At 50.3% G+C, this 22353-nt stretch overlaps 1 protein-coding gene across 3 annotated transcripts; it reads right to left on the bottom strand.

Annotated features, from left to right (window-relative positions):
• Positions 1–303: 303 nt before the first annotated feature.
• PLEKHO1 (pleckstrin homology domain containing O1) lies at positions 304–21537 on the bottom strand. Of its 3 annotated transcripts, none has more exons than XM_032997316.2 (6): positions 21039–21537; positions 20036–20182; positions 7532–7672; positions 5954–6058; positions 3724–3825; positions 304–3188 (listed from the first exon to the last, which is right to left on the bottom strand). In XM_032997316.2, the coding sequence occupies exons 1-6, from the start codon at positions 21066–21068 to the stop codon at positions 2424–2426; spliced, it is 1290 nt and encodes a 429-aa protein (XP_032853207.1). In that variant the 5' UTR covers positions 21069–21537; the 3' UTR covers positions 304–2423. The 3 variants fall into 3 exon arrangements, with proteins under 3 accessions (XP_032853207.1, XP_032853208.1, XP_032853209.1); XM_032997317.2 differs by lacking the exon at positions 21039–21537 and adding an exon at positions 20390–20959; XM_032997318.2 differs by lacking the exon at positions 21039–21537 and adding an exon at positions 20309–20394.
• Positions 21538–22353: the final 816 nt, after the last annotated feature.

A 22353-nucleotide genomic window follows, 5' to 3' on the forward strand; every position in this document is an offset into this window, starting at 1 on the left:
GTCTGAAGAGCAGAAATGGTCCAGTATTTCTGCCCAGCTCTGACAAGTGTGTAGTGCATCTCTCTTCTCTGGACAGCAGAGACCCAGGCAACAACGCTGCGTCCAGGCCTCATCAGATGTGATGCAGTTCCATAACCCTGAGGAGGCAGCAGTGAAATAAAGATGCCCTTGGTTACCTAACAAAAAAAGTCACTGGTTTGGGGTGACCGCTCAATGTTTCATCCCTGCCTCTAGCACTGTTTTGATGCTGTTAATCAGCCAATTTTTTAGATTACCTTGTTGCTTAAGAAAGACATGAGAGCGTTTAATGACCCCTGTACAGTCAGGATCAGGTGTATTTTCATGCTTACATTTTGACATCAGTCCAGTAGGCCAGTCACAACACACATCCATCCCAGCAGAGTGCAGTTCAGACCTCCGGGTTTTTAGACTAGCTTTCTTATTTTGAAAACAAGTCTAATTTTAATGCTGAATGTCACATCTGGAAAATATTTGCATATTTTTTCTTGTTCTCGCGATCAAAGACCTGAATGGGGAGGGTTTTATCAGAGTGGCTGACATGCATGCTTTTGAAATCTCTTTTAGGGATTATGTTTTTCCCTCTGATGCATCCAAACAGATCCCTCAAGTGACAGAAAAGGTAAGAAAAAAGAACAAAAATGCTGGAAAGGTGACATGTACATCCCTGGACAGTTGTAGCATGCAGCTCTGTGACAAGAGCTTAGGTGAACGAGTGATGCCTTTTCAAAACTGTCCTTTAAGAGTAGGCAAAGAGCTGTGCTAGAGTCAGAAACAAGTAAAAGATTGTTGCAAGGGCCAGATCTGAAGTTTGTAAATACTAAAATCTTCAGGAATCTTGTGCCACCAGTAATAATTCTACCAGTAATTCTAACAGGAAAGTGGGAGAAGGAAAGGCAGAAATGCTTGCTTTGCAGCGCTGACAACTATACATCTGCAACATGAGCCTGAATAGTAACGCTGGCCAGACCCAAGTGAAAGTAACCAATCTCCTTTCCAAGGGAGGTCAACCATTCACAGAAAATAGACAACACCAACTGCAACCAGGAAATAACTCTGTTGGTTTTAATATTTTCATGGATTATTTGCAATGTAGGTAAGGGAAGTAGGTTTCCTTTTTAAAAAAAAAGTAACAGTTGGATGTTACCACATTGGTGTACTTTAAGCCCTGTGAGACATCTTAACATCCTCCTTTCTTGCCTTTCTGCTCAAAGGCGTGAAAACTGAGCCACCTATTTAGCAAAGTGCTTGGCATCACCAAGATGAGGGTATTTGAGCTCTCGTACAGGCTCAGCTTTCATTTCAGTAGGCCTGATTCTGATCTTAGGGGAGCAACAAGGACTATCTGTTGCAGTCTGACTGGCAGAAACGGAGCCTGTGCATGCATGAGAGAGCAGAATCAAACCTACCAAAACTGCTTTTGGCTCTTGGTTTCCGGCTGCCGCCTGTACACAACCCTGATTTTTCCATTTCCCCTCAGCTCAAAGAAAAGGGAAAAAAAAAAAAAGAATGAAATGAAAATGGAAAAGCCAGAAAACAACCCCCCCTCCAAACAACCCATCTGGGCTGTCTGTTAGATTCAAGGCTTTGATCCTCTATTTGCACAGAAAGGAAGACATATAACTGCTAACTCCCATTGCACAGGGCCAAGGGGGTTCTGTAAAGCATCAACGGACAGACGGGATTAGTTTGAACACAGATTGCATACCTGTTGCCCTCCTTCTGGAGGGCTGTATATGTACCACAAGAATAACAGCTGCCGACCCCAAGAGTTCACAAAAGGGACCTGTGCCAGGACAGAACCCCGCTAGCTGCAGTCCAGCGAGCGCCTCTGATGACTCGCGTAAAACTTGAGGTCAGCCTGAATTTGCAAGCATCTTCAAGAACAGTTCCTGGATAATGGGGACTTCCAAGCTTTGGCTGGGACGGACGCCTTTTTTTTGTCATTTATTTCCAAGAGGACAGTGAGGGAACAAGACGAGACTCTTGGACAAGGAGCTGTACTGCAGGATACAGCTCAGACGTTAGAGCAGCAAAGCCAGGGCTTATACAGCGCAAGAGCATCTGTCCCCATTGTTATGCACGTGCTGCTCCAGGCATGCAGGGGCATTTTCTAGGAACTGGTGCTTTCTTCCATCCTCCAAGCATGACAGAAGTTGGGGGCCTGTGGTGCAAAGGGTGCTCTTTAAAAAAGGAGGTATAAACTGTAACTGAATTTATTGGAACACAGGGTTGTTTCATCAGGGGATGTGATGGAGGAAAGGAACGGTTCAAGCTCTGAGAAGCAAATTTGGATGAGAACAGGCACCTTTTCACTCTTTTGAACACTGTAAATAATAATAATTAAAAAAAAGACCAAATGGCCGCCTTCCCCTGTCCCTCCCTCCCAATCCCAAGGCTTGCCTTCACATCATGCTCTTCCTGTACTGAGACTGTGAGATCTGTTTGGGTTTTGAGTCTGACTGCTGCAGTTCAAACTGTTTGTACAGGTCCCTCAACTCTTTGATCTCCTGCAGCACCCTCTTGGCTTGGCTCCAGGTGGAGGAAGCCTCCCCCAGCAACCTCTCAGATTCCTGCAGGATCCTTTCAGAGTCCAACTTGGAAGATGATGAGGAAGAAGAGGTGGTGGTGGTGGTGCTGGTGTTGGAATCCTTGGTCTTTCTCTTGCCTTCCCCGTAGCCCTTTACCTCTGTCAGCAGTTCCTGAGTTTTTTCCAGTTTCAGTGCAACCAGTTCTTGTATCCGGGACAGCTGCTCTGGTTCTGCTGAGGCAAACTGAGCCTCCAGCCCCCTCCTCAGCACCGCCCTGTGCGTGGAAGAGTCCCGTCGAGACAGAATTTCTTCCATGGAGGCACATTTATTCTTTTCCGAGTGTGAGAGCTTTTTGGGGACCTGTGGTGTGTACATGGTCCCTTTGTCAAAGGAATCATTGCGCTGCCCAGATCTGTCCCATGAGGTCACCTCCCGTCTTGGGAGGCTCCCTGTCCGGCCTTTCTCTGACGACTTGACGTTCTCTGAATCCGACCGGCGTCGGCCAGCAGTAAGATGTGCCACTGACTTATCCAGATCCACCCGGAAACTCTCTTCGCAGGTGCTGTGATCCTCTGGAGAGGCGTCTTCCTCCTGGATCAGGTCGAGTGTCAGCATGCCATCAGACGTTGAGGTAGATGCCTGAAGAAGCAGACAGAGAAGAGCTGTGTTATCACAGGAACAGGCATGGCTGCACACTACTTCTGAGTGTCTCTTATGCTGAAGATAGGCATCACCTGTGCTGGGATGCAAAGACGGACTGGGAATACTAGCCGGTGCGACCTAGTGACAGAGCCCCAGAGATGCTGGGTTCATGGTTCTAGCTGGGATCAGGTCAGCTGAATGGCCTTGGACAGGCCATCTCTGCTAACCCATGACTGAGTTCCCCAGCTGGGTGACTCTTCTCCAACAGGAACTTGAAGGAGCAATTCATTTGCAGCATCAGGAAAATGGATGTCAGTGATGGCAAGCTACTGCTTTGCAAAAGGGTTTGCACAATGCAATGGTCTGCAAGGCCGGAGGACTAGATCTGATGATGCAGGACAACCCAGGGCCTTACAGCAATTTTCAGTTCTAGGCCAGAGCTCAAATGCCAGATTTTCTTGCATTTACTTATAAATGAAATAGTTACAAGGGAGTTTTACCTAAGCAGGTGTCTGGATTTTGTTATACATACCACAGCCATCAAATGTCCCCGTGTTGGAGGGCGTCGGGAGTGCTGTATTTTTGCTCTGTCTCGTGTTGGGTGGGCGAGATAGCTGTCCTCCTCGACAGTAACCTAAAGGGGTGACAAAGGCTGGTGAACGTTGGGAGCTTAGGAAATATGAGCCATTCCTAGTTCCTGTAGCTGTAATCAGCCAGACACTCTGGCAGGTGATTTATTCCTCCAGGATTCCCTTTCTCTTGCAACCTGGCCGTGCGCTGAAGGTGAACTTCTCCCACACACCTCTGGGCCAAGATCCTTTGCTAAAGGCTGCCAGGCAGGAGTGCTCAGCAGGCAGAAGCTTGGGTTGCAAACAGTGAATCCTGAACTCGAACACAGACTTTGCAGTTCTGTAGCGCAACTGTTTGCTGAACAGGAGAGCTGTGATCGCCACCTGAACCAAAGCTAGTGCTGAGCTGCAATGAGGAAGACAATTCCTGTGCCAGGATGGCATCTGGTTTTGCTGGATGGCTACTGTCTGTAACAACCTCCCTAGGGAGCGTGCCCAGGCACACACGGACCCAGAGGTTTGTAAAACCTGCCTGCACAGTGCCGGCAACATACTGGTCCCAAGGGCCATCACTGGTTCAAAACTTGCAGGTGGGACTCGCTGATCTGTGTGCTTACAAGGATGCACAGATTTGCAGATAGAGCCAGCAGGGAATGGGGGGTGGGAATCCAGCCTTAGAAGAGTCTTAGAGCGTGTCCCTAGTCTCTCCCCTCTGTGTCTTGATGGGATCAGATCTACTTAAGTCATTCCTGACAATTATCTGTTGGATCTGTAAAGATTTCAGTGACAGGCTCTCCTTGAAGTAATCTATACCATTGTTTGCTATGCTGCTTTCTGCTCTACAGCTTTTCCTACAGTCTGACCTTCATTTTCCTTCACTACAGGGTTTTGTGTTGCCATCCAAGAGAACAAACAGCGTCACAGCAGTGGGCCGCCTGTACTGCCGTAAGTTGAATGTGGATGAGATAGATCTGAGACAGATCTAAACTGAAGAATAGTTGTCATGAAGCATTAATGTGAGACAGCGTTGAAATGCTCTTTCAAACTGCCGCCCGGGTAGTGAGGGGCACAGCCTTCTCAAGGTAGTCATCGTTCACACTGGAGTAAACTATGTGGGGATGCTCATACTGATCTAAACCTGGCCTCTGTCAGTTCAGCTGTGGTTGCAAGTGTACACTTTTGTCTCCAGGAGGAGGCTGAACTGATGTTGCTTTGTTCTTTTTTTCTAGTAGAAGCTGCTTTGCATAATTGTGGTAGTTACTTTGGGAATTTCATGCAGCAATAATGCTGCCACTTTGGAAGAGGCAGGAGCTATGCGAGTGACGCTTTGCGTGAACGTGTTCTCAAGTAGGCAGGGCTATCCAGGGTCCTCCCATTGCTGTCCCACAGTGCCTCATCTCTCTGGTTGTCCCTTCTTTTTTCATTAAATGGAGAGCCTGACTTGTCTTGACAGAAATATATATGCCACACAGTGCTGTGAAGGCAGGGTTAAACATTCCTGGTTTGACCCTTGAACAGTAGGAAAGCATCTGCAAAATTTGAATACCCAGTAAGTCCCCTTCCTTCAGCCAAAGCAGTGGAAAGGGAAATCTCTCTTGGAGCTGGTGACTGAGAGGGGAGGGGGTGGCGGGATGAAGATGGACTGAGGTGGGCTGGCAGATGGTGCCGTGCTGTTAGAGTGCTCTGAAGATAACGTGGGACTATATTAGTTTTCAGTTAATTCCTTAATTCAGTCCCACTACTTAAAGCTCCTTCGCAAACATGAGCACACTGCATGCTCAGTCAGGAGCAGCGGATGGGAGGAAAGACTCTCCAGAGCCCTGGGCAACCATTCCAGACAGAGTCCCACCACCCCTGTGTGAGGCAAGGCAGGGCTCCAAAGGGGCGGCATCGCACGGGGGCCGGGTGTGCCAGGGAGGGGACAGGGGCCTGGCAGCTGCCCCTTGCCGTTCCTGTCCATCAGTGCTGTATATGAATCCCGGCTGGGAGGATCAAACCGTCCCAGACTTTCAGAAGAGCTCACTCTGTAGGTGTTGGTGGCTGTGTTTGAGTGGGGTCCATAAAAACCCAATGGCTTTGCACTCCTTTTAAATAGGAAACGGAGAGGGTAGGAGGGGCTGCTGCTGTCTCCAGCAGTCTAAAATCTTCACCCAGACAACGGAACCTGGGCCCAGCCCTCAGAATCCCGCTCACCTCATCTAAGATGCGGTTTTTAGCACGTGTGATTGCAGAGTTGAGGGCATTAATCCAGGACTCTTTCTCTTCTGGACTCACAGCCAGGAAGATCAGATTTGGTGCCTACAAAAGAGGGAATTCAGGTCAGTGCCAGTGACTAAACTCATACAGAGATGCTTTCACACTGTCCCTGCTCACAGAAAAGCTACACAGCCTTTACAGCTGGCTCGCCTTAGGGGGAAAACACAAAGCAGACCTGATCCTCAAGTCCTACAAAGCGGCACTGGTCTGCCACACACTGCACCCGGCCTCTCCGCATCTTGCCAGCCCTCTGCAAAGCAGCCCATGGCTCCTCACAGCACTCAGCTTTTCAAACCAAAAGCTGTGTACCATATTTACTTCCCTCGTGGCTGCAGTTCCTCCTTCCCCCTCTTTGCCTTCCCACACACCATCCTAGATTTTGCCCTCATCAAATGATGATGCAGCCTTTCTGTGCATCTGCTGCTCACATGCGATTTATCTGTTGCCACCTCAGATTTTGACAAAGTCTGTTAGACAAGCAGCTACAGTAGGTACCCACAGAAGGAGCCGGATTTTCCATACTTTGATATGTCAGATGTACACTGAGGGCAGAGCAGTTCTGAAAATGTGGCATGTACAGAGGATCCAGGATCCTTAGGGGTTTTTTTAAGTTAGATACTCAGTAGAAATGAGTTTTAGCCTTCACAGCATTTTGTTCTATTCTGTCCGTTGCTCAGGGTGCCTGGGGACCATGCAGCCACTTTCCATTTTCCCTTTCCCTTCCTTTTTCACATTTCATGGTGTTATACAATCCTCATCAGCGTGGGGCGGGCAAGCTTGGTCTACTGAAACAAGTCAGAATTGATAGTGTAAATCCAGCTCACGTGTGTGGCTGTGGGTGGGTGCGTGCCAGAGACAGCTTGTAGTTAGAGACTGGATCTCTTCTTGCAGTGGCAACTGAGACCTCATGGGAAGCCCTGCTCCCAGGTAGCGGTGCCCTCATTCTGGCACTTTTTAGCTTTCCTCTGGGTAGAAAGTACTCCTAGGACAAATCCCCGTGCAGCTCTTTTGATGCTGCCTGAATCCAGGCAGCAAACCCAAGGACCATCAGCATCCCTCCCTTCCCTGCATCCCCCTGAGAATAAACAAGTGCCGTCAGCTAAACCACAGCTGCCAGGAGTGGCAGCAGTAAAACAGCTTTGTCCTTGCTCCTGGCAAATTTTCTGATTTCTTCCTTTCCCAAAGTCAGAATACTCTCAGGTAAATGGATCCAGAACTCAGTGTTTGGTCGTATTTACTCAGTACACCAGGGGCCCAAGTCCCCTCCCCACAGAAACACTGCTTCTCTCTCCATCTCTCACTGTTACTATCGCTCCTGATGTGGTAAGTGCATGTTCATAGATTTTAAACTAAGAGATGCAATCTGGACTCCTACACAACTCAGCCTGTCCAGTTTCACCCCAAAATTACTGTGCCAAGCCCTCAGGCCTGGAGCAGGCAACTGTGAGGCAGCCTGGCCTGCACCAAGGGCTAGTGGCTTTCTCATCTGACTGCGTGCTTGAGAGCAAAGCGTACCGTGTTTCCAGGCTGTCTGGAGTGGGCGAGGGTAAATTTGCTGTGGTTCTTTTTGCTTCTGCTTTTGGACTTCCTGAGCTCTTCACATTTCTCATAATCACTCAGGTCGAACGTTTCCTGTATGTTTTTTTCATCTTTTACCTGCAAAACAAAAATTAAATTACAGCCTTGCGGATGTCAGAGAGGCAGTAACGGGACTGTTGCTCCAAGCCTGTGGGGTGCCTGGCTGGAGCTGCTGTCTGCACAGGGAGTTTGAATGTCCCGAATGTGTGCTGGAGCCTCTGGTGTGTTCTGTGGTCACTGAAATATTGCACAAGAGTCTTCCGCCTTAATACTCAAATGCAGTAATAACACTATTAGCTGGGGAGTGCTACATTTGGTTCTGGGGGGAGAAGCAGCGATTTTCAACATGATGGTTTTGACTTGAGTCTATTCTGGAATAAGGGGGCTGTATTTAGAAGCATAACTTGAGAATAACAGTCTCCTAGGTTAATTCCTGCTTTGCTATGGATTCTTTCGGGATTTAACTGCCTCTCCCAACCCCAAAGTTACTGAGGCTAGGCTGAACTGACGTGCAGGTGTGACCAGTCACAGTGTTTATGCTTGTGGACCCTCACAATGATCAGGATTTACTCCAGCAGCAAGGAGAGGACCCTAACTGCTAGGAGGAGGTTCGTGCGGAGGCAGGAGATGTTGGGAGGAGGTGGACTCTCATCTGCTGATTAAAAGGGGCAATCACATTAGCGCTTGTTGCCTTTCTGGAGACAGCATAACAAAAGTTTGAGGGATAAAGATTAGCACTTCCTATTTTTAACCTGGTGGTATTACTGAAGCCTGTGCTGATGGCTGATTTGGGGGGGTGGATGAAGCACATCCAGTCCCAGATTCCTGACACGGTGCGTGTGCTGCTCTCCCCCGCGGCCGAGCCTCGTCCCTTGGGAAGGGGCTATGGGCAGAAGCCATCCGGGCACCTGGGACTGCCCAGATCAGGGGGTTTGTCTGCGCAGCCGCTTGCCAGGCGTCCACTGCCGGGTGGCTGCCCAGGCCCCTGACACCGTCGGCAGCCAAGGGCTTCATGGAAGGTTTCAAGAAGGAGGAGAGTGCTATAGGGCTTGGCCTTCACTGACAGAAGCACTTCTTGGCTGTCCTTTCAAGCATCACTGAGTGGCCACTTTGCAGCTTTTACAAGATCTCCCTTTTTCCGGTGACCTTCGAGCAGCCTTCCAGTGCTTCAGAGGGGCTACAGGAAAGGTGGGGAGGGATTCTTGATCAGGGGTGTGGGGATAGGATGAGCGGTGATGGTTTTAAACTGACAGAGGACAGATTTAGATTAGATATAAAGAATAAATTCTTTGCTGTGTGGGTGGTGAGGTGCTGGCCCAGGGTGCCCAGAGAAGCTGAGGCTGCCCCCTCCCTGGAAGGGTTCAAGGCCAGTTTGAGCACCCTGGGCTGGGGGAAGGTGTCCCTGCCCGTGGCAGGGGGTTGGGACTGGATGATCTTTAAGGTCCTTTCCAACCCAGACCATTCTGTGATTCTATAATTCTATCCTCACATCCCACTACTACAGCAGGGCAACTCTAATCTTTCCACAGTAAGCATGAGGAATGTAGATGACCGGGATGGGAGAGAATTTGGTTTTGCATGTCTGCTAAGGACAGAACTGTAGCAGGCTCAAATCCACGTCAATCTGCTTAATCTGACTCCAGCCAAGGTCACTGCAGGCTGGGTCTGCAGTGGAGTTTGAGTAACTCAGGTGCCGGAAAGGCAGATGGTGATGAGGTCGGAGCTCTTGGATTCCTTGAAAGGACTCCACCCCATGTAATATGTTTCCTCCCTAGCTTCGGGAAGCACTGAAGGAATTCCCCATGATATTTTCCAGTAGAATTTAAACAAAGAGTCTGACTAAAATGCTGTAAGCAGCTTTCTAACCAGAGACACAGATAAACCGACCCTCTGGCCTTGCACAATGGCTGCAGTTCCTCCTCTATCCTTCTTCCTTCTATCCCTGAGTTTGTCTTCAAGAACTAGGAGGCAGGCACTGTACACTGCTATTCTTGAAGCCCCTATTGCTTATTTCTGCTCGTAACAACAGCCACTGTCTATGGGCTATTATGGACAGACATGGAAACGTCTCTTGCAGATAATGTCTATCTGTATATCCTCCCTGTGCATTTCTAATCGGCTTTTATCTCTTCCCAGTACCATCCTACAATCCACCTCTTTCCAAGAATCTTGGCTGAATTCAACCCTATTCATTTGCAGCAGGAAAAGCCGATCCCCTCTGAGCCCCCAGCTGTGACGCTGAGGCCGAAGTCCTTACTCCAGATGTCTGCTCATGTAGGTCACTGGGACTTCCCCAGCCCTTCCCTCTTTTCTCAGACACGCAGAGCCTGCCCTGTGAACTCATGGGAGCCGGGACTCAAATAACTTGCCTCTGGGATTATCTACAGGAGGCTGCAGAAAGGACGGGTGTAATTGGTTCAGATCAACACCCTTCAGGTGTACTTAGTCCTTTCAAAGACTGGGATTGACAAGTGCCAGGGCTCTAACACCGCTTGTCTACACATGACACACACAGGAGGCCCTGCTGCACAGACGGTGTATCGCTTTCACCAAAGTGCCCTACGCGTGTGTGGACCAGTTATCAAATGTTTAGGAACTGAGAATAACCAACATCTATTTGCATTCAAAGGATGATGCTGGGGTCCCATTTCTAAGTTTCGGAAGAGGTGGGCAGGTTCAGCCCCCCCACAGGTATTTTGTGGGGGTGGGTGCACGCGCAGCTACTGTTAAGGATGTGAGTCAGGTGCCTAAGGGTACATCTGCCCTTCAGCCAGAGCTGCAGCACAGGAGGAAAGGCAGGTTCATGCTCACTTTGAATTGATGCCCTCTAGAACACAGCCTTGGTAGTATAATGAGGCTGTAAAGAGAATGGGGCTGTAATTTAGTCATTTGAACGTGGCTTTGTTCTGCCTTGGTGGTGGGAAGAGGTCTCAGCATCAGCCTGAAATGGGCTCCACTGTGGTGACGCGGCAGCAGTGATTTCACAGGGCACGGGAAGGACAGCAGCCTTGTCTCACAAGGGCCACTGCCAACTTATTCCCCCTCTCTCTCTGCACTGAGACATGCAGGCAGAGAATTAAGCAGCAGAGCGAAATAACAGAGCGTTCAGTGTGTAAACAGTGAAATGAGAGAGAACGAAGGTGAAAGGCAAACTTCAAAAGTACCAGCCAGATCTTTTGTCCTTTGTGGGAGGCTGCCGAGGCCAAAAAGAGGGAGGTGGTGGGCATGAATTGCAGAACAGAGCAACCTCAGAGGCAGGAGAGGGTGAGTGCTCAGAGGCTGAGGATAGTCATGCAGCCCATCCTCTGCAAAAAAAAAAAAAAAAAGAAAAAAGCAACCCCTAAAGACCCACAAAACTGCTGGAACCATATGGCCAGCAAAACCTAAATCCCAGTCACCTATGTTGACAGGAGGTGGGTGTCAAACCTGCAGGGTGTCTACCCTCCTCCACATTAGCAGTGAGATTGGAGCCATGAAAATAAATCCCTTCAGGTTTCACCAGCAGGGGATTTGGCTTGACCTGTTCCCAGCACTCAGGCAACACACAGGTCTCTGGACTACGCTTTGGAGACCTTTGGGAGGAAGTAGCCTCAGGTGTCAATTCTCAGTGGGAGGGAAGGAAGCGCGATTTCTCTGGCACGAGGTGTGGTTTGTAAGGGGAATGGCAGGGGCAGCACAGCAGCACTGACCTTCAGTTATGTCAGGGTGATCTACCACAGCTCCTCATGCACCCAAGGTGCTCTGTCTCTGAGGAGTTAATCCTAGTGATGGAGATTTACTGTGACCATTACATCTGTTTGTTTGTTTGTTTTCTTCTTTTTTTGCTAAATATAGATTGAACACAGACTTTTGAAAGCAAGGGGTGATTTTTAGCCTCAGCTGTTGAACTTGAAACTCCTTAAGAAAAGGTCTGAGTTCTGGGAAGGGCTGAGCGTCTCCTCTGAACAGTCTTCAGGCTGGCTCCCCATTCCCAGACAGTTTGTCTCTTGCTCTCTAACTTGCAGGGAAGATGGCTTAAACAGGCTCTCCAGGGCCTGACAGTTCCTGTTTTCTCCAGCTTCTTCTAGGGAGTCAAGAAAAATCTTCCCTGTCTGGGGCGGCATATCCTCTCCTGCCCACTGCACGAGTTTGCACACCTGCCTGTGAAGCAGCTGGGGCTCTGCAGATGTGGGTATTTTTTAGATCCTGCTGTTTTCACTACCCTTTCTTAAGGTGTCCCACACTGTTGTTTGGGGCTGAGAGGAATCAGGGATGGCTTGGCATAATGTACTAGAAAGGGAGAGGCCTGGATGGTTGATTTTGGCAAAATCATTCCTAGCTGGGAGGTGGCCAGCCAGTCTTTCCTTCCTCACAGCTGCTGAGTGCCTGGCATGTGGCGAGCTGTCAGGTCTCAGAGCCCCATGGGCAGGTAGGTCCTGCACTCCTTGCCCTGCAGGAAAGCTCTGGATTGAAAGGATTATGGTACATAAATCCCAGCATTTGCTGCCATGGCTGTCTGCTGGCTTTGCTATCCGTATCGTACCTGCTCTAGGTGCACAAAACAATTCCTTGTCCTGGGGTTCAGCCTAGCTCCTCCCCATACTCCCAAAAATGCTTCCACACTCCAAGCAGGCTGGAGAAGGGGAGGGAAACTGAGGCACATAGAAAGGACCCAAGGTGTCCCTCACCACCTAGGACGAAGCCAGATCCCCACAGCAGGGTTCATTAGACCCTGGAGCCGTTAAGACAGTCCCCGCACCCCCCGGTGGCAGCTGCCACTGCTTGGGCTGTAGCTACGCTGCGGGCAGCCACGCAGCCACCGGCTAATCCGGGCCTGCAGTCAGCGGCGAGATGTGCTGAGGCTGACATTGCTGGCGCGTTGCTGCAGTTCTAGGAGGGGAGCAGCATTCCTCACACGCCTCGCCCCCGCAGCTGCTGCCCCAGCAGGGTCAGCCCCACGGGACGCCAGCCGCCGGCGGCACTCCCCGTGCCCGCGGGCCGTGGCTATCCTGTGGACACGTAGCGGGTCAGAACATCAGCCGTGGTGCCCAGAGCACCTTCTCGCAAAGGCTTGTCGGGCTTATTTCTAACTTGCCAGCTAGTCATGCTTCCAAAGGTCTGTTTTCTCCTGTGTGAATGCTCCTTCGCAGCATTCTGGCAGTGGGAGGATCCCTAATGTGGTTTAATTTAACTGCCCCTTGGATGTTTTGCTGACGGGGAGTTAAAACATCCTCCCTCATCAAGTTGTCACCTGCAAGAACTCTGAACCCCTTTGATTCAGATCAGGGCTGTGTTTTAGGGCCAAACTAGGAGCAAAGAGGAAGAGCAGTTGCTCAGTCACCAGGCAAAGTTCTGCGGTTTTCCTTAGGTTGGTTTGGTGGAGATTTGCCCACGTAGTTCCCTGTTGAGATGTGACATGCTCAGAACAAATGCGGAAGATACAGAAAATCACAAGACACCAAGTGTAATGTATCCACGAGACATTCAAGAGGTCATAATGTGGCGCAGAGTGTAACAAGAAACCTAGGGATTCTCAGTAAAGCTGAATATCCAAACATGGGCAGTCTTGGGGACAGCGTCAGCCAGCACGTTCCCCTCTCAAGCTGAGCTGAAAGTTTGACTTCCTCAAGCTGAACGTTTCTACCATCTAGCAGGTGACAGAAATTCTTGTAGAGCTTAGTCAGAATCAGGCTGTCACTATGGTAGGAATCCATGCATGTGGGTAACACCGGCTCCGGCAGTGCTGGTGAGGGGACAAGTGACAGGGGAGACTTCAGTTTAATGTCCTGTCCTGTCACTGCCTCCTTGTTCTCAGATCTCTGGCTGCACAAGGGAGGTAACTGCATGGTTCTGGTCTGAAAGGGAACTAGAAATAGAAATACAGGGAGCATTGGGAAAGTTTCACGTGGTACAATAAGAGACCTGCAAAATGCGGTGAACTCAGGCTAAAATGGCCCGTGTACAGTGGGACACTGCAGATGGTCCACTTTTCCTTCTTTAGTACAAGTTAAAGTGCACGTGTAGAGAGAAGATGGGGACATAGATAGTGTTTGTGTGCAGCAGGACCCTAGTTTTGGCCAGAGCCTCCGGACCTCAGCAGAACAGCAATGGCAGTGCTCCAAGAGACTGCCTCCCATCTGCACACCTGCAGCCCACGTGGGAGGCTGCACCATGAACTCGGTAGCGCAAGGGCATGGCCATGACCTTCCAGCCATTTCACGTCCAGATTGCTGCCCTGAGCTAAGGAGGGACAGCAGCAGAAAGCTGCTAGCTACTCCAGTCCCTTGCCCCAGAGAGTCATCAGCGAAGGCTACCAGAAATACAGGTCCCTGAGGACTGACTGGCCCATGAAGAACACCCTGTGCTGGAACCAGCTCTTTTGCATCCTAGCGCTGCACTTAAATCCAAAGGCCGTGCTGCCTCATCTCACGGGGAAAGGGAGTCAGGCTGTGTGTTGTTCCTGCCCAAGTGTCCTTTGACCCTGTCGCTGGTTATGCTGGACGGTGCCATCGAGACAGAAAACAACACTTTGCTGCAACTTTTCACCTCACTCTCCAAAGTGTAGAACAGAGCTTGGCCGATCTGGGGAAGGTAGAAGGGAAAAGGACAACTTTAAAGAGCAAGAGCTGGAGTGGTATGGAAGGGCAGCGGGTCTCAGCCATGCAGTCACAGACTCTTCTTGGGTAGCTGAAAGGGTTCACACACCAGACTGCCACTTGGTAGTACCCTAAACATGTATGTAGTTGCACAGCTGTGATTAGTTGAACCCAACAAACACCAACGTATTTTCCGCACCTACCAACCGCAAACACGACACAGAGCCGGCGAACACGGCCACCCTGTACACAGAGCCATTCACCAACTGCAAATGCACACCATGAACGTCGTCACAGCACCGAGTGCGTGAACAGCCCATGCACAGAAACACCACAAGTACTTTGCAGGCTCCATCACACGCGTGAACCACATATGTGAACTCTAGATGCTACTTCAAATATGTGCGCGCACACACACACACACACCCCTTCCAGGCAGAGAGCGAGTTGTGCAGTGTTTGATGGTGCTGTAACAAATGAGGAGTGAGAACAGACTACTTTTCAAGTGCTCTTGTGCTAATTGAGTCGCTGCTTTTGGTAGCAAACAAGAAAAGGCTTAAGGAAGCCCCGAGAAGCGTTTCCTCATTAACATCTCGTCATCACAGAGTCCGTTCATGCTGTCTGGACAGCCCTGGGCTTCCTGACAGGAAGTGGTAGGAGCCCAGCTGTGTCTGTGTTAGGCTGACTGCTATTCCCAAGTGCAAAGCAATAACAAAGCTGTGCTAGAAACAGGAGAACAATTACCAGAAATTTGCAGGGGAGGAGGGAACTGGTGTGGAGGAGAGCAAGAGGAAAAGATGCAAAAATGATACTAAGAAGGTGGTGTTCTGCTCAGCAGAGCTCAGCTCACTTCACCACATCTTGTCTTGCATGTTTCTGCCTGGAATGCTTTTTTTGGCTGGTGACCAAATGCTAAATAATGAAGGGGTTTTTTTGCATAAGTTCACAGAGTTCGGCTTGCAGCAGGGGTACAGATCGCTGTGCAGGCTCCGAGCCCCTGGCTGAACAGGGTCTGTAAGCCTCCGCTACCCTTTTGGTGCATGGTTGGAAGAGCAAAAGGTTCTAGGTGTGAGAGCAGGTTTCACAGCTTCCAAAGGTTGATGCCCTAACAAAAGAACATAACTCAGAAGCCCTGTTTGCATTTTCCAGGTATATCAGCTGGTCTGATAAAATATATTTCCTCTCCTTAGAGACTTGGTTTCTGCCAGAGAGAAAGCCCAGGCTTCTATCAGGCATTCGCATCTTCTCCTAACCAAAATAAATAAATCAGGGCTAGTCTCTAACCTGCAAGCCCAGGTCCTAGGTATGCAACTGAAACAGCGCAGAGATTCCCAGCAAGAATCAGTGTGGCTATTGATGGGATTTTGGTAGTCTGACTCTGCCCGTGGGAGTTAGCCTTTTGGAAACCTATCTGTTCAGCCCTTCCAGATACCAGACTGCTGCCTGCCTCCGAGCAGTGTCACTGCTCCGTGTTGTCTTCGTGCAACATTATTACCTGCCCCGAGCTGACATCTTTCCCAAGGGATCCCACGGTGTGTGACAGGCAATCCCCCTTCCCTGGCACCTTGTGCTTTAGGGAGATGAGTATTATTAGCCCTGCTTTCCAGATGGAGAAATTCAGGCAAAAGTAAATAAATGTCTGGTTTGAATTCATTTAGTGAGTGCGTGGCAGAACTGAGGATAGCATCCAGGAGTCTTGGTATTTAACCCCTTCTTCTGTGGTAATCTAAGCTGACGGGGAGAGGACGGGAGTCCCACTTTACCCACTAAACAACCTGCCTTCTGTTCTAGAGCAGCCGCTGAGCTTAAGAGAAGCTGACAAGAAACACAAGGTTAACATGAGAGTTAACTCATAAGCTCCATCCACCAAATCCATGTTGTACTGATGGCTTTGATGGAGCAAAAATAATTTATAGCAGAGGAGGTCTTTGATCTTATGCTGAAACAGACAGTTGAGTCTCCTCTCCCACCACTGCAGAAATGGGGCTGAGATTCAACCTGTCTAGTGGCCGTTGCCACTGGAGTTTTCTATTCATGTCTCCTCAGGGTCTCCACTATTTAATTCTCTCTCTGGCTGCATCCAGTGCCTGCCCCATCAGCCACACCAGCAGTGGCAGGGATTCACAAGTGGAGAGGCCTTTCTCCAGAGCAGTGAAGAGCCTCTCACACAACTCATCAGCACAGCCCAGCAGTGGCTCCATTTTCTCCACTGGGCATAATCTGGCGTGCGAAAAAAACAGAAGAGGCTCCGTCTTGTTCTGCTTGACAAATCCCAATTTATTAAGCTATTTGCGGGAGCTGCAGGCACCTGCTGCTAGGAAAGCCAGCGTGCAGAGGGAGCCTCGTGCTCCGGGAGCAGAGCTCTGAAACCCGCATTAAGACCTGTGGACAGAAGGGAGTGCTGGCTACCGGCTTCCCCAGGGCAGCTCTCAGGTCTTGTCGCTATACAAATGTCCAGTCAGCACCAAACCCCTGCACTGTGTGTTAAAAGACCCGTCTATCTTTGAACAGAAAGCAGTGGAAACGCACAGTGACAGGCAGTGACCCCAAAAGTGTGCCCTCGGAGCGTGCTCAGGGTGCCAGGTGCCAGGAGCCTGGAGCCACCTCCAGTACGGAGATGCTGGACCCGGCGGCACAGGCGTATTCTTCATTCCCACAGGCACTCAGAGTCCCTTCAGTGCACATGCAGGCAGCCAGATGTTACCTCTGTAACCACATTTCTACACAGCCACAGATTCTTCCATATAAAGACATAGGCAGTCACTGCTGCATGTTATTTATGGTCTTTCACACACATATTCATACACGTAGAGCCACAGTGCTGCCTCAGTTGCACATACATTAGTTTTTTTCCCCGTAAAGAAATACCCACACGCTCCCTGAAAGAACCACAAGTGCTTCTTGTTCAGAACTAGCACCTGCATGGCCCCTCAGCCAGCCTCATCCCTCTTCTGGGCTCAGAGCACAAGTATTTGAGCGATAGCTACCTGGACATATTTGGGAGGGAGGGACAGACATCTTTTTCCTGCACATCTTCACTGGTATTGATTCCTGTATGAATACATTCTCTCTTATGCAGGCTTTCCTGCTCCTTAGCCAAGTAGAGCCTTTGCTGTCGGTTTATTCTCCAGAGTTTGAACAGTTGAGGTACCAGAGAGAGACATAACCCCGTGCCTGGCAGCGCTGGGTGTCCAGGCCGTCCCAGTGCTACTGCAGCCAGCGGCAGCCCAGCCGGTGACTTCAGGCTGGCCAGGATTTTGGAAAACACTCTTGGTTTCCCAAGCAAGACCCAGAGTACTTCCTATCAAAGGGAGGGTTCACACACTGCTTAAGGGAGTGGATTGTGCCACACAGCACGGCGTTGCTGTCCCGGAGAGCCGCTGTGCAGGCCTGGGCTGCAGACGGAGGGTCTGGGAGGATTCTCCGTACGGGGCAGCCCCGGAGGAGTTTGCTAGCACCCACCCAGCCGCTCGGCTGGCCTCCCCTGCGAGCATCCCCCTCTTAGGAGTGCAGGCACCACACTGCATCTACAGCAGGTACTTCCAGAGGCTGCTCAGGGACTGGCTCGCTCTCTGGAAGTGCCCTCTCCCTCCTGCTCTGAGAGGTCCTCAGCTCAGGCAGAATGCAGCCGGTGGGCTCAGGCGGTCGGTGCAGCCTGGGTGGCAGGGTCCGGCCTCCCGTCCCACCTGCAGAGACACCGCGGTGACAGTCCCAGCCGCCTCGTTTCCCCTTTGCTTCAGCAGGGCCAGGTTTCTCCTTCCCTCACTGAATGGTGGCGAGAGGGACCCTGAAAAGTCCCTGTGTCTGTCCCTAAGTTCCCCCAAAACCACATGCACAATCTCCCTGCTGACTCAGCTATGAATTACAGTGTTATTCAGTCCCATCGCTGATACTGCACCTTCACACCTGCTTGAAGGACCATACAGCATCCTGCTAACACTGCTGGGCATCTGCCCAACCTGCAGTGGGTTTACCGTTACAGAGCCACCTAGTCCAGCCTATTCCCAGTCCCTTCCCAGCAGCTCCAGCCGTGTTGGCACAGCCGATGCAGTCTGGTCAGAGCAGGCAGCTCCACTATCATTTGGACTTGGTCATGGTTACTTCTCTTCCAGGTCCTGGCTCAAAAAGTACAAGTTTCAGTTCAATCCCCATCAGCTGGGCTCAAGCGTAGGTTTCTGCTCAAGCACATGCTTCAGTGCTGCCTTGAACCGGGGCCCCAGTCCAGGAGAGCCATTGACCCAGCCTGGTAGAACATGAGGCGGCAGGTAAAATCCTTCCAGCCACGGAACCTGTCTGTCTAACAGTTTCTCAACTCTGATCTGTGGCCCCAGAGGGGTGTGAGCTGCTTGTAAGAGTCACGCAAGACAAGCAGGCCTGCTGTTGAGAAACACACGCTGTACAGTCTACGTTACTACTGGAAAATTTGGAAGGAGCACAAATCAAAGGAGATTTGTACCACTTGCTGTGTACCTCTCACATCCACCTTTCCACCTAACTTTTCCCATCCATAAATTTATCTATAGATTCATCACAGGTTTAGTGTCTCTTTACCACTAGTACTGTCTACCATGTCTAATCTTTCTCTTACCGTATCTAATCTTTCTCTCATCGTGTCTCTTTACCTGAGCATTTTCAAGGCACCAAACCCCAGCTTGCAGACAACATTTATTCACCACACCCGTGTCTCTCTCTGGTTCTGGAGGAGCCAAGAGATGAATGGGAGGGAGCTGTGAGATGCCAACATATAGCTAAGCACGACCTGGGCTTTCAGTCCACTTTTAGGCTATTTCTGTGCCCTAGTAACCCCTGATCCATCTGCACTTTGCCATGCTCCGTGATTCAATTAGCCTCTAAATTAAATTATGCTTGGCGCTCTGGACCCTGTTAGCTCTCCAGATCCTAAACTGATAAAGCTGGGCCAGGCAGCCACGCATCTGAACACCGGGCTGCCCTGCAATGCCCGTTAGAGGGTAACCTCCACTTATGGGAGGAAACTGAGACCCAGATCCGTATTTTTACCCCAAATGTCCTGTCCTCTCTAACACCAGCCCGACTCCAAACAGCCCTTGTGCCTCTTCTTGGGGGCACAACTCTCTCTAGTGCTAGCAATGACTTTTTAAAGGGTAATCAGAGGGAGGAGTACTCTTGCCTGGGGATTTCTTCCTGATGAATTTATCAAGACAAAAACTAAGAGGAGAAGCTGTGCAAGGACAGCTGGATCCCAGCCTGCCAGAGCCTGCAACGCTCGGCCCGAGAGTCACATCCAATTAAGTCTAATGTAAACACTACATTAAAGCCCCAACCCCAGCCTATGTTGAGCGGAGACGAGGGGGAGGAGAGGGGGGACATGTTTTTCAACAAGGTGGTTAAATTTCCCTGTTTTCCTCCTGCGAGGTGGTTCAGGGGATAAAAAATGCAAGAGATAAGGGACCCGTAAATGGCTCGATTCCAGTTGGGAGACCACAGTTATTTCCAAATAGAGCAGTGCAGCAGCTGGGAACAAGACCACTGTCGAACTTAATGACAGAGGACAGGCACAGAGGGAAGCTGGCATTGCCGTTTCACCGCGGCGGCAAGAAGGATGAGGGGTTTAACTCTCGCTAAGTGAATCCTTTCATGTGTCCAGTGCCGGGAAAATGTCTCCCAGCCCGAGCTGGCTGGGAGAGTCGCTGTCGGAGCTGACACACCGACCCAGGCCAGGTTTCTCCGGTGCCGATTTGGGGCGAAGAGAAGCCCCCGAGAAACCTCCTCAAGGCAGGCTGGCGATGGAGGGGCGCTGGGAAAGGCTGGGGCTGCTCAGCGTGTGCTTTTCATATGCAAAGGGCGAGGAAGGGGGGATGGGAGAGGAAAATGAAACCGATCCTACCTCCTTCTCCGAGATGTAAAGCTGATCTCCCTTCAAAACCACATAACGGTTTTTCCAGATTTCCCTAAAAATGCCTTTCCCGCAAAATTTCCGCACCCAGCCGACCTTCTCTGGCTGCACAGATTGCTGGTTTCCATCCTGTTGCCCCTAATACAAAGAGAGAGGGAAGAAAATGGGGGAAAATGGCATTATTCTTGGGTTTACACTCCTCTTCTCCCCCCCTCCCTCTTTGCCCAACTTTCGCCTCCCCTTCCCTCCGGCCCCTCTCTCCACCGAAGCTGGGACCGAGGTACTTTGCTCGATTCACTCCACATAGATTTTTCTGCTGCAGACATGAAGCAACAACAATAATACCGAGGGCACGATGCAAAAATCACGGGCAGGGTTCCACTCTGTGCATTATATAAGAAAGGCTGTTACGTTATATTCGCCTCATACAACGTGCATTTGCACATGGAAAGAGGAACAAGAGGGTGTTGGGGAGAATTTAAACCAGCTGATTTTTTTTTTTTTTTTTTTTTTTACTGCAGTGAAAATTGCATTTTTGAGCCTTTTATGAACAATTAATCCTAGAGGCGAAATCTATGTATGGGTTTATATTTAAGATTTCTGCAGAGGCAGCGATAAGATCTCTGGGCACAGCAGCCACACACATACGGCACAGAGCAGACAGGGAGACAGATAGATGGTGTCTCTGTATTTTATCGTTTCCTTGTGATCAAAAATGAAAACTGCCTGCCTACATCGCTCTGCACTAAACGGCGAATAGTATCTCCTGGTGAATTGAAGAGGAAGGAGAGGCGCTGGGCAGTAAGGAGAGAAGGAGAGACGGGTGCTGGGTTTGGTTTTGTTTTGATCTGGTTGGGGCTTCTTTTTTTTTTGCAAGGCAAGGGCAGGGGGAGCAGAGGCAAAGCGAACAACTGGAAATCAAGCCCCCCTCCCCAAAACATCCGGCAGCCTCCCCCACCCCGCCGTGCCCCCAAGAAGAACCGATTCGACTCACCCTTTTTGCAGAATTATTTTTTTTCATCATTCCTTGGTGTGCTGCGCTGGAGGGAGACTGGGGGGGGGGATCAGAGAGGGGCTCCCGGCGGCCTCCTCTTGGGGAGAGCGTGGCTGGGAAATACACAGGGTACCTCCTCTTACTCCCTCTCTGTCTTCACCCTTTGGAGATTACAGGAGCTCTCTAGTTACATTAAGACCAGCCCGCCTCTGTAATACATCCTTAGCCATACAGACACAGCATCCCCCCCCACCAACCGGCACCACCACCACCATCACTGAGCTCTCGTGGGCTTGCACTGGGCTGGCCTGGGCTCCCGAGCTCCATCTATAGCCGTGCGCGTATGACGTCTGGAGTTCACAATAAAGGGCGAATCGCAGCCCACGAGGGTTTTTCTTCTTTGTTTCTGACTCACTGCTGCTGATGCGAGTGGCTGGATGCGTGTGTGTGGCTGGGCGCGAGTGTGTCGAGGCTGGGGTCAGCGGCGGGGACGGGAGCAGACAGCACATTGTCCGATGTCCCCCCCTCCCCGCCAGCGTCCGAGCCACATTCCTGGCTGTGTCACAGGTCACTGCAAAACTTCCTGGGAGACGGAAAAGCTGCCAGGTGGCACTGGGAGGGTTTTCTGCCAAGAAAGTGTCTGAGTGTTTAGAAGTTTAAACAAAAGCACTCTGCAGCGAGGAGCGGGGAGGAGGTTCCCTGGGGAGGGGGCCAGGCTCGCTTCCCGGCAGCGAGGGTCTGCTAGCAGGGACTTACACTGCCAGAAGACACTCGGCTTCAGAGCACAGCTTCCCAAAAGTGAGGAGATGCCTGGCTTCTTAAAAAAATACCCTTTTCCTGCTTATTATTTGGTCTTCCTCCTGTACATCCTGCAAGTCCAGAACTATCTGAGCACGGGACTGAGGTCATAGACTGGCTTTATGAGGGAGATGCATAAAAGAGTGAAAAACAGAGAAGGGAGGAAGTAGTTCTGCTCAGAATTACATCAAGAAAGAGATTGATAAAGCATTGATCAGTTGATCAGTTGCTTCCTTTACAGTGAAAACCTTCCATCCAATCCTTAGTCTGGCACACACCCACACTATGGATTGTAGACTGTATTTTAACCCAAGTACTTTGGAATTAATGCGTTGAGAATACTGATGATGTACTTGTGCTGCTAACATCTTTTAAAACATTATATGCTGGAAGCAAAAGCAGTGGTTGAGCTCTTGGATTAGAGAGTACTTTCAGAGCTTTTGTGAGTGAGGGGCTGGTGGGTTCGTACCTTTTTCAAGTGCTGGCATTTTTGTAGTGCTCTCCCGTTTGTGGCGTG

Source organism: Tyto alba, unplaced genomic scaffold, assembly GCF_018691265.1.
Source record: "Tyto alba isolate M040663 unplaced genomic scaffold, T.alba_DEE_v4.0 Super-Scaffold_8, whole genome shotgun sequence".
In the NCBI taxonomy this organism is placed as follows: Eukaryota; Metazoa; Chordata; class Aves; order Strigiformes; family Tytonidae; genus Tyto; species Tyto alba.

Bases quoted from the DNA above. Each gene is read 5' to 3' on its own strand.
- PLEKHO1 (XM_032997316.2), bottom strand. From the start codon at position 21,068: ATGATGAAAAAAAATAATTCTGCAAAAAGG. The intron at 7,673-20,035 runs GTAGGATCGGTT...TTTGTTTTGCAG, and splicing joins TTTACATCTCGGAGAAGGAG to GTAAAAGATGAAAAAAACAT. The intron at 3,826-5,953 runs GTGAGCGGGATT...TCACCCCTTTAG, and splicing joins AAAACCGCATCTTAGATGAG to GTTACTGTCGAGGAGGACAG.